We start from the raw sequence: 12,500 nt of genomic DNA, 5'->3' as shown, positions 1-12,500 counted from the left end.
ATACAGTCATATTCACCGCGTTGCTACATTCTGGATATCAAAAAGAGAGAGCTACACATTTTAGCAAAGAATAAATGTCGAACTAAATAAGAAAACGCTAGCTTCCAGAATCCATCTTACCTCTCTGATGAGTCTCCGTGACGGAAGTAACCGACTCGACATTTTTGCGGGAGATTATATACATGCAGCCCGATCGTCAAATTCGGCAAATAAAACGGGTAAAAACATCCCTTCATCGCTCTATTTATTATCCAGACACATCATCCGAGAACTTACTTATGTATGGATCCAACAGCGAAAAGGGACACATGGCGATAAATATTTTGTCGTTCTCTGAATCGTGAACCGGAATGTTGTTTCTAATCGTGTGCCGTCTTGGTAGATAAAACCTTTACGAAAGGTATGTGCTTTTTCTATTTGCTATAAACATCTAAATTAATTCGTACGCACGCAAACGCACACAGAGACACGTACACACCCAAGTATGGTTTCTGTTACATAGTCAATAGACCAGAATGCAATAATATACCCGCGCCCCCGCGCCCAAAAAAAGTAAAACGCAATAAGAAAATAAACATTTAAATAAAACCTCGAATTGCAGATCGTTCTCAGTTTTATCGTTTCCACAAAGGATATTTATATTTACCCACAGCTCGAAGGTAAGCCATAAATTAAAAAAAAAAAACAATAGTAAGCAACAGGTCACATGGTGACTTAAAATAACACATTAACGAAAGCCATATAGTGCTGAAACTCATGTATCTTATTTCAGACCGTACATTAATCAAAGCAATCCTGGCGCGTCTGTGAAAAACAGTCTTGTCAACAACAACAAAAAATCCGTAGGGGGGTAGTGCCGTCAGTGCATCTCACGTGGTACACTGTAGGCATTACTTCAGGCACTCTGCAGCGTCCCTTCGGCCCCTAACTGCAACCTCTTTCATTGCCTTTCAAACCTTCTCACTGTCACTGTCAGCGCTGAATGACCTCATAGGCCCTAGTGCTTGGCCTTTGGCCTAAATTCTATATTCAATTTGTTTCAACAACAAAAAAACAAGCAGTTATAAAAACAATCCCCCCTCTGGGAGCTAGATCCTGTCACGAGTATCTGAGACAAAAAAATTTCATTCTCGAGATCTTCCTAATTTAAATCTTGAACATTTTCCCGATTCGTCAGGAAAACAGAAGTCTCGTGGAGGCAATATCCCAAATTACATGAAGATCTTCCTATTTCTTCAAGGAAAATCCCAGCCGTCAAAAAGCAGGTATTCCATATTTGTTGTAGGAAATCAGGATTCTTTCATGACCAAAACATTTCTGAAATAGGTCTCATTAGTGTGATATCGACTGAATGGTGTAGATCAATCACTCTGTTAAAAGTGTTATTTTCCCATTTGAGAAATACTCTCTTTTTTTAAACACGCATGAAACCAAAAATCAAATGTTAGATCTAGAATAAAGTTTAATCCAGATAGACAGACAGACAGACAGAGAGTTATAGGCCACTTAAAGACCCAACAACAACATTTACTACAATCCAAGGCAGAGAAAAACAACAAGATTATTCTTTTTTTTATTTCTTGATTATTTACGCAAATATTTGCGTTGCCCGTTCCATTGATTGCCTTTGCACCTAAACTAGCATAATAAGAAGGATCTTGAAGAACAGATTACATACCCGTCGTATATAGCCATACTTGTTTTATTTATCGTCATGCACATTAATAATTCATCTACTATTGAATATTCATATATCGCTGAGTCGAGGATTTAATGAGAACATTATCATTCCGGATGACATTTTATTGTTCATATGATTACTAACTGTGCAATTCCACGCTTCATAAAACTATTGATTTTCAGCATAGTTTAAACCGCAGGAATTGTTTGACTGATGGGGACTACGTCTCGCAGTTCTTCCAGTGCGTCAGTGGAGTGCTCTCTGTATAAAAGAATAACATTAATGATTCATTGGGTGAATTTTGCAAGAGCTGTAATGAACATGAAAGCAGATATATCTGATGTGAAGATAATGTACTGACACGTTTGATAAACACAGAAAGTTTTCTTAGGAATTATAGAAAACAGAATACATATGTTTTCTTAACATACCGAAACCTACCAAAGCTGCTCATTTTAAGTAGATGGAAATTTGTTAACTTTGTAAATCTAATAATGATTACGTACTGTAAAAAGCTTTAAGTCCAAGTGAACTGCTCGAACGACTTTGTATTGTTGAAATAAGAGTAAATATTTGTGTTACACAAGGATTATATATTACATTCGGCAAATACTTTTGTACTCCACTGCAGTACCTGATAACTTTTCGGCCGTCAAAAACTTTCAAAATAATTTTACAGAAAATCGGTATGAGAATACTGTCTTGCTGATGGGATAGCAAAGTAAATGCATTAAAAGAATTAACTTATTGTTGGCAACTTCGTAAAAACACTTACCTATAGACGATCAGACCAGAGATTTCGTATTGCTAGAATTGACATCGACTGAATGCAACCTCGAAGATCAGTGCCAGGAGAGAAACGACGTACCCTGAGGAAATATGTCAAATATTTGTTCCAAAAGTCAACCACTTATCGAATGTGAAGTGCGATATAGTAATAATGCTTTAAAGAGCCAATCTGCCGTTGTGGGACAGTTCCCTCAGTGCCCCTTACGTGATACACTGTAGGCATTACTAAAGGGAGTTTGTTGCGTACGTTTGGTCCCAGGCTGCGTCCACTTTTCAGCATTTTACTTTTACCTCCCTTTCCTGCTCCTTCCTTCAACCTTATTGTACAATAATTGCATTACTTCTTAGTGCAGCTGTGAGGTTTTCAGTTCTACCTTCAGATCTTTGAACTTTCTCTCGTCTATTTTCTTGAGCTTTTTCTCTTGCTGTCTAACCACCTCAACGCTCTCTTTCCACTGTCTTAAGCGCTGAATGGCTGAGCCGGGTGCTTGTCTAGACGGCCTGAATTTCATAACAGCCATCAATTAAACAGCCAATTGCCATCGTTTCAGCTTCGTGTTTTTGACCTATCTAGATACTTGCGTTAGCAAGCAAACATCATTTGTTCGTTTATATCCATATCCTTCTCAAGTAATCGTTATTCTCCTCTCTCTATTTCTCGCTTTTCGCATCCACTCGGAAAAAATATTGCTTCACAAGTTAATAACTTTCAAAAATTCCTATTACTACAATATTAATATTAATAATAACGAAAGTTTTTATTCCAGTGAAGCAATGATTTAGCGCAACTGTAAGTATACTTCATCTTTTCTTTGTTTGGTGAAGAACGGCCGATGCTTGCTTTCGGGGACTTGTTATTATCGGGAAACGATTCAGCTCACGGAATAATATCAGTCATTATCGGGTTACCAATGATTTCTCTATAAAAGCTTCGGCACTGATTATTGATATCGTGCCTTTATCACCCATTGTGCAAATGTGCACACAAAGGAAAAAGACTGTATCACACAATTTCGCGCAGTTTTTTTTTTTTTTTGTGCTGTTTCTCAAGCAATCTCATTGTTTATGTTATTGCGAAGCTGACTTTAAATTGATAAATTGATGCAAAAAAAATTCCTCTTTACTTGAAGAAAACGTCATTCAAATCGAAATAACCCCCTTTATCTGCAAAAGCTGATATAACGACTCTTAATCATTGTGAACTAAAGCGATGAATCTCGAATTCTTTTGAAATTTATAGTTTTATTCCTGTATTTTCGTTAAATGTGTAAATACGTTTGTGATTTATTACCCTTATAAGTCTGACATTCCCCTTGTGGAAAAACAGTCTTTCTATGCAGTCATTAGTATTGTTTTTTTTTTTTCTAAAAGTAGGGAATTATATGCATATTTGACTTAATTTCTCTTTCAATTTCCTCAGTCGATCTTTTTCTGCTGCTTTTCTGACAAATTTGGTGTCATTTTGTTTTTCTTCAGATCTTATTCTTGTAGGATATTTACAGCTAGAGGATTTTAGATTCTTCGCTTTGAGAATATTAATTCAGAATACGTTTCAATTCAGAAACACACACATATATATATATATATATATATATATATATATATATATATATATATATATATATATATATACATATATATATATATATATAGATAGATAGATAGATAATATTTAATCATATATATATATATATATATATATATATATATATACTATATATATATATGCATGTGTGTGTGTGCGTATACAGTATATAATGTATGTATGTATATGTATATATATATATATATATATATATATATATATACATACTGGCTAATTACGTAGTGTAGTGAGCGCGTGCCACAAGAATATTTAGCTAAAAAACTACTAAAAGCAAAATCATCCCATCATATGAAAAGATTTACCTCCAAACAGCTGTGAAACAAGAACATTAGGTAGAGCAGTTCAAAGGAACGAAAGAAATAGAGAAAAAAAATTAATAACTTTAAACCATATAGAAACCGTCATTAAAAAACTCGCGAGAAAAAAAATTTATACTGGGAAAATTAATGTTATCATCTGAGCACAAAGCAGATTAGGGAGTTACCAAGACGAGTGCATGAGAAATAATGGCACCGCAGAATAGGATCAGTTTAGTGCATTTCCTAGAGAAGTTGGAGGGTAGACGTCAACCTCTCGAAAGGCCACAGTCTTAAATTTCACTTACCACCAAGCAACAACAGGAAAGACCCGGTGAAAGACTCGAAGTCAAGGGGCTGGATGCCCCCTGTCCGGTCTGCGGTTGGGGGACGAAGGCACTGTGAAGAGTTGGCCATTTGGTCTCTCAGCCACTTGTCCATAATCCCCGCTTCTTTGAGGGTGAGAATTCTGTGCAAATAGGATTCGGTAATTTAGATGTTTAGTATGTGGATAATCTCCACAATTGATGATAATGTAGCATGTTTGAAGGCTGGTGCTTAGAAGATATCGAGATAGTTCTTTGAAAGGTTTAGAAGTTGAGTAGGTTCATGCAGACATTTCATACTTTTGTAAATATATATACAGTATATATATATATATATATATATATATATATATATATATATATATATATATATATATATATATATATATATACATATACAGTATATATATATATAGTTTACATATATTATACAAATATATATACAAAAGTATAAAATGTCTGAATGTGCGTAATTAACTACCTAAGCCAAAATCCCAAGTTCGAATCCTGGCTGGGTCGGATGCACTTATCAATTGTAATTACCTTTGGGAGTAAACTTTCTTCTAAGGTATAGAGAATTCAATATTATGTTATATTTGTCTATATATATATATATATATATATATATATATATATATATATATATATATATATATATATATATATATTGTCTTGTCACATATACATGCATGGCTTTGTTTATTTTTTTATACCCAAATATTAAGACACAAATATAACTTAATATCGAATTCTCTATACCTTAGGAATAATTTACATTCAAAGGTAATTACAATTGATAAGTGCCACCGACCCAGCCAGGATTCGAACCTTGGCCTCTGGTTAAGATTTATTGATAGATGGTCGGCTGGTCCCTGGTCCCATCCGGTTGTCAAGAGAGACGTGATTTTTATATCGACTCTACAGTACATATTCAGGTTCTGCATTCAGAACCGATTTCCACGACAACAGCTGATTAGTAACTTTGTAACACTTTGCTGATTATGAATATTTGCCACTAACACGAGACTTTTTTCATACTCACAAATATTAAGCCACAAATTCCACCTAATATCGAATCCGCTAAATCTTGGAAAATAACTCACGCTCCCAAGTAGAGTTACAATTGATAAGTGCATCTGCCATTGCTGGAGTTCGAACCTGGGTTTTTGGTGTTGTTATATTGTTTTCAGTAGTTACATTGGATGATTTTGGCAAATTATTTATTTTCCTGGTTAGTTTTGCATATGAATGAACAATGCAATAACGCTTTATCCTACTCTTAAAAGGCTTTATGTTGGTCTCATCTTGTCGTGAGATCCTTGCTTATTTTGTCCGTGCAAAACATTTTATAAGCGTAACACTAGATTTGGTTTATAACATCACACTATCTCGTGGACTATTCTTAGGAATTAAGTTTTCATTTTTGTATGTGAAAACGGTCTACAGCTTCCTTAAAGTGTTTTTAAAGCCAGTGAGATCCCAATAGCGAAAGATCAAGACGTTCAAAATACTGGTTTCTTTTTGATAGCAACATTGTAAAAACACTGAAAATATTCTAATCGCCTAAGTAATTGAGCATAGCGTTTTTACATTTTCATTCAAATAAATTAAAAGCTAATAATTTAAAAATGCACTGTTTTACTGCTGCTTATGAAAGATCCTACAACTGTAAATTATCATACATCGGGTACCAGAGAAAGATTTTGCATCATGACAGGAACAACTATATTCTGTAAGGGCAGAAAAATTGCTTAATGCATCGTCTATCGAAATGCGTTGGTAAAATTCATCCTAGAGATGAGAAACTGAACACAAATGGCTTGAAGGGCATAGTGCGGATATAAACACAGAAGCGGAACAGTGGTGTGAGGTGTTTCCGGAATAGCAGAATTTACCATTGAATTTCTGTGTTGAGAGTTCAAAGACAATAGTCTCGAGTCGAAGACATCAAAAAATTTACTTTTTGATTCCCGTAATAATTGGCCCTAGTCATCAAAGGGAGTTTCCACTTTTAACAATTTCACTTTCTGACATTTTCCAGCGTTATGCGCATGTGAATATCATTGAAAAACCTGTGTCATGTGGTATGTCATTTTGAAAGAGACACTCAAAGATTTTTAGGTGACATATTTTTGAAATTAATATGCGAGTGAGATAATATAGAAATATTCTTGGCAATTTCTATAGTTGGATGGATATCAGTACCGATGTTTGATGATTTTTGTCATTTCAGCAGTTTAAAAAAAAATATTCCTCTATCCAGATCATTTGAACACATTTCAAGTTATGATTGATTTTCCAAATTTCCTGAGACATGGATGATTTGTTTGCACATATTTTATATCCCAATGATTATTAACGAAGATAACAAGACATGAATAATTTTGTGATGTGAATTTGTCATTATAAATATTTCACTCTCCTGACAAAATTGATGAAGGTGTAGTGAAAAGGGTAAGATTTTATAATAATAAAAGTAATCAGCTTCACCATACCTATGGTGAAGCTTAATAATAACAATAAGGGAACTCACATCTTGTTAGCCTTCGGGAGATAGCTGGACTTGGTACGAAAAGCCACTGACAATATCCCGTTGGTGTAGACCTTTTCCCTGGATCGGTAAAGGTGACACTTCCCTGTCTTGCTGAAATTTCGAAGGAAATAAAATCCTAAGACATGGATGAAACGTTGTGATAAATATTAGTATAAAATTTTGTGATATACTTTGTTATAAATTTGTTACATAAAATCCCAAGGCATGGATGAAATTTTGTGACATATATTGTTATAAATTTGTTATCGAAAATCCTAAAAAGGATGAAATGTTGCGACACATATTGTTATAAATTTGTTACCGAAGATGCTAACAAGGACGAAATTTTGTGACGTACTTCAAAGTCAATTCTTTTTACCTAAAATCACAATACGTGGATGAAACTTTGTGACACACATTGTTAAAAATTTGTTGCCGAAAATCCTAAAAAGGATGAAAATTTGGGACACAAATTTCAAGATCATAATTTTTTCGTTTTCTTACCTAAAATCCCAAGACATGGATTTCATCATGGTCGTGGTGTCACAGATCGCAGCGAATTCTCCCGCGGCTATTCTCTCGCGATCTTCCCAGCAGTCTTGGAAGGTTCCGATTTTCTCGTTGAAAACCTTCTTGCCAAGTTCCTCCGTGCTTTCCTTCGCGTGTATGGAGAGAGAAGACGTGTACAGAAATTCTAATACGTAAATAAGTACATGCATGCATGTACATACAGTTATATGCTTATAAAATCTCAGTAGATGCACGTGACTTCAGTGTATAAGCGAATCCCACAGGAAAATGACAGGCAGAAGTTCAATACCAAGCGCTTTCACGAAAGCGCTAAAATCACGAACTTGCACAGCATGCACTGAGAAAAGGTGTTGCCATAGACACAAACCTCAAAAAAGGAATACATCATCGATCCAGCTTCCAGACGCCAAGGTAGCTTGGTCTGGCGAGCGAGGTCAGACAGCGAGTTGATAGGGATGTCGACCTTCGGCACGGTCAACAGGGCTGTCAAAATACCGCTGTAGCAGGACATGAACACGAAGGACGCCATTAGCCAGATGAAGACTAGGAAGCGTCCAGCGTCCTTTGTAGGGAGCCACTCGGAGCCTGGAAAATGTCATAAAGAAAACAACACTTTTCTATGGGAAAAGTATTTGACATCTCTCCTCGCGAATTATAACTTTCACAGTGCAATGAAAGTGTTCTGATGATTAGATATTTTTTAAAACCATTTCTATAAAGAAAGGGCTAAGGTATATATTCGCAGTGTGGTATAGGCCTATATATATATACATATATATATATATATATATATATATATATATATATATATATATATATATATATATATATATATATATATATATATATATAGGACAGGATGGTTTAGATTCAGATTCTTTATTTTACAAAGTAAAAGCCCTCGAAGACATATGTCTTCTTCGTCAGGTACCGATGCACTCATCGCTACCTGACAAAGAAGACTAGACTGTATGTCTTCAAAGCTTGTACTTTGTAAACTGAAGAATCTGAATTCTAAACCATACCAATCTTTATGAAGACTGACATATGAATATATATATATATATATATATATATATATATATATATATATATATATATAGAGAGAGAGAGAGAGAGAGAGAGAGAGAGAGAGAGAGAGAGAGAGAGAGAGAGAGAGAGAGAGGGCATTTGCTTTAATTGTTCAAGGACCTTCTTGCTTACAGAAACTTTTCTGTCAGTGGAAATTCGCATTCTTTGCTTTTCTATGAATACCACTTTGGACTCCACTCTCAAGCGCCCCTCCTTAGTTTACTGCTCCTTAGTCAAAGGGGCTTTATCATTTTATTTATCAGCTTTACCTATATCATTCGGAACTTTGCTCTTTCTTGTATTCAGAAACATATATTTTTCAGGATTAAAAAAAAGTTTATCGTGGAAGTGAGTTCCGACCGTTCAAATCCTAATTTTTCTTGTCATTACTGATTCTATTGCTATTCATATTGAGATTTCATTCTTTTGCATTAAATGCTCATATGTACAAAAGAGTAAATATTAAAAGAACAACTATACAGTATATAATTATATAAAAAGGAATCCAGATTCAGGATATTTTGCTCAAATAGACTCAGTGCTTAGATATGTCCTCTGTACCACACTTACTTTCTTGGGTCAGAGCTTTTAAAATCCACAAAGAGATTTTCGAAAAGAAGAAGCCATTATCATCGCCGTGAATTTTGTGCTCCAGGTTGACGATGAAGTTCATGACCAAAACCATGCTAATCAAGCTGGCAACAATGAGCAACCATACCTGGAAATTGCAAGGAAATGGAAAGGAAGAACACCGGGAATTGTCTAGATATGAATTTGATTCTCTGAAAATCAGTCCTGACTCTCTTCACAGTCATTCAGCAATTTCCTCAACAAAGGTCAAATCTTAGTGTCTTTCTTATTATCTAAATTAATGCCTAAAAGAATATGGTGTAGTGATAACCAAGTCATAAATCAAGAAAGGCAGTTAACATAGTAATTTTACCTAATCTGATGAGAAAATCATTTTTAATTCAAGGGAAAATGAAAGTGTCATTCAAAATATATAATTTCATGAATATATTTCGACAATGTATCTATATGAATTTACTCCATCAGCGTCTATCACACATCTATACACACACACACATTATTATACTGTATATATATATATATATATATATATATATATATATATATATATATATATATATATATATATATATATATACAATATATATATGTAATATAAATATATATAAAATTTATATATGTATAGATATACTGTATATATATATATATATATATATATATATATATATATATATATATATATATATATATATATATATATATAAAATAGAACTTTCCTTTGGTCACCCAAACAGTGTTTGCAAAGAACGCCCTAACGTCTTCCAACCTGAACCATTACCAAGCCTTCTAAACCAGCACCATATTCTCACTTAATTTACCTCCATTGTAAAGGGCTTAAGGAATCCAGACACATCGCTCTGCAGGGTGGGCCGGATCATGAGGATTGCCTGGTTGTCAATGTACACAGGGATGGTGAAATCACACACCTCCTCCCTCTGAGGGGTAATGAAGAAGGGGGCTATGGACAACTCCGCCTCCTGAGGAAAACAGAACGGATATTTTGTAGTGTGTTGGCTCTGACTACGTTGCACTTCTGTTTCTGATCTGAATCTCTCTCTCTCTCTCTCTCTCTCTCTCTCTCTCTCTCTCTCTCTCTCTCTCTCTCTTATCACAATCTTATCAACATACACTCACACACTTAAGAACACATACACAGACAGGGAGGCAGGCAGACACACATGTATATATACCGTATCTATTTCTATCTAAGTTCCTCGTTGGGCGAGCCGGTAGAGTTCTCGGCTAGCACTCTGCTAGGCCCGCGTTCAAGTCTCCGGCTGGCCAATGAAGAATTAGAGGAATTTATTTCTGGTGATAGAAATTCATTTCTCAGTATAATGTGGTTCGGATTCCACAATAAGCTGTACGTTGCTAGGTGACCAATTGGTTCTTAGCCACGTAAAATAAGTCTAATCCTTCGGGCCAGCCCTAGGAGAGCTGTTCAGCAGCTCAGTGGTCTGGTTAAACTAAGGTACACTTACTTATATTGTATCTATCTATCTATCTATCTGTCTATCCATCTATATATACGTGTGTGTGTTTGTATGTGTGCATTTGCGTGTATTCAATAAGCTGATTCCCTTAGTAATGGATGAGGGACAGAGTAAAAAATTAAGTACTCGCACATTTATATATCCTCAACCCATCATCAAGGTTGGACCCCTGTACAAAAATCAAGTCATTATCTAAATTTACCTGTCTTTTCAGTATTCCTAGCATACCAGTCCAGGAGCCGTTGGGCAACGGTCCACCCCACAAGTTATCGGCAGTCCGGACGAGTTTGTAACTGGAAGCAAAGAAAACGATTATTGTTTTTATTTTATTTTAAACTTTGCTCGTATGGTTAACTTAGAGAAAATGCTTATAGAACATAAACTTTCATTTTACTTGACTAAAGCTATAGGAAGTTCGCCACGAATTACATCAGATTACAAGGCCCCGTTATAATACTTTGGCTTCAAACTCGCCGTCAGAACAGGAACACAGAATATCAAGCAATACAAAAGATTAAGCTTTTTCAGTTGCGACAAATGTAGTCACTCTACTTACTCAAAGTTCAGTAACTTCGTGAATATATTCAAGAGTTCTTTCATCGGGCCTTCGATGGTAAACCCTTCAGGGACATCTTCATTGAACTTGGTGTAAGGCACCCACTAGGAAATAAGAAAAGGAAAACTCTTTGAGATAATTTAAATTAAGAAAGGTTAAATTAAATGGTATGTTGAAGTGTATGTCCATATATATATTTATATATATAATATATATATGTGTGTATAATTATATATATAAATATATGGTATATATGTATGTGTGTGTGGGTGTATATACGAACAAACATTTAATGGCACTGACAATGGTAGTTTGTTCACCGTGCAAGTGCCCACGTCTCGCTAAACCCAATTGTACCTCTCTTTATATAACCTGTGAAGTTGACAACTGTTTTTGCTCGTGGTTAAGAATTGCAATTATAACACCGTATATTATCTGACCATCATACATCATACACAGGCGTATTCTATGCACGTACAAGGGGGTAACGAAAGTTGAAAGATTACTCATTATTAATGCTGCAAAAAGTTAACATTTCGAAACGAAATATCAGCGTAATCATGTCACCAGTACAATTTCTGGTAGCAAGGGTTAGGAAGCCAAGAAAATTCGGTCTGATGGCTTAACAGAATAATTAGGAAGAGTGAAAGTTCTGAAATCTTAGGGAAAAATAGAAGACTTTTACAAAGCAAACACCTTATCCTTGACCCAACAGATAGTGGATGGGAAGAATTTTGCAGCGATAGTCTTTTTTTTTTTCTCGGACACAACCCCGTATCAGGTGAAAGAGTTCTCTGCCGAAAAATTGTGCAAATTGACGTGGTTCTGTATTGTATACTGCAGTTTATTTCAGTTATTCATTGCCATAATTTCTTTATACAAATGTAAGTTTGTATTTCTGTAAACTAGCCTTCCTTTAATTCTGTATTACCTCGCCTGCAGCTATTGTCAGTACTGGTTTCAGAGTCATGATTTTTTTGCCCTTCCTTGTGAGGTCTCCTCCTGAAATGGAAAAATACGAAATGAT

At 35.0% G+C, this 12,500-nt stretch overlaps 2 protein-coding genes across 2 annotated transcripts in view; both read right to left on the bottom strand.

Moving 5' to 3' along the window:
* LOC136848525 (glutamate receptor 2-like) overlaps positions 1-162 on the bottom strand; it is a 15,004-nt gene extending 14,842 nt beyond the window's left edge. Inside the window, exon 1 of the mRNA XM_067120796.1 lies at positions 121-162. Coding sequence (XP_066976897.1) covers positions 121-162 — 42 coding nt within the window. The remainder of the gene's footprint in view (positions 1-120) is intronic.
* Positions 163-4,324: 4,162 nt separating this feature from the next.
* The window catches only part of LOC136848524 (probable glutamate receptor), a 14,633-nt gene continuing 6,457 nt past the window's right edge, over positions 4,325-12,500 (bottom strand). The window contains exons 2-10 of the mRNA XM_067120795.1: positions 12,405-12,475; positions 11,474-11,577; positions 11,120-11,210; positions 10,243-10,401; positions 9,404-9,551; positions 8,130-8,347; positions 7,736-7,887; positions 7,232-7,342; positions 4,325-4,841 (exon numbers count right to left, since the gene is read on the bottom strand). Coding sequence (XP_066976896.1) covers positions 4,673-4,841; positions 7,232-7,342; positions 7,736-7,887; positions 8,130-8,347; positions 9,404-9,551; positions 10,243-10,401; positions 11,120-11,210; positions 11,474-11,577; positions 12,405-12,475 — 1,223 coding nt within the window. The 3' untranslated portion in view covers positions 4,325-4,672. The remainder of the gene's footprint in view (positions 4,842-7,231; positions 7,343-7,735; positions 7,888-8,129; positions 8,348-9,403; positions 9,552-10,242; positions 10,402-11,119; positions 11,211-11,473; positions 11,578-12,404; positions 12,476-12,500) is intronic.

Source organism: Macrobrachium rosenbergii, chromosome 19, assembly GCF_040412425.1.
Source record: "Macrobrachium rosenbergii isolate ZJJX-2024 chromosome 19, ASM4041242v1, whole genome shotgun sequence".
Classification (NCBI taxonomy): domain Eukaryota; kingdom Metazoa; phylum Arthropoda; class Malacostraca; order Decapoda; family Palaemonidae; genus Macrobrachium; species Macrobrachium rosenbergii.
This window is presented reverse-complemented; position numbering and strand designations above follow the sequence as displayed.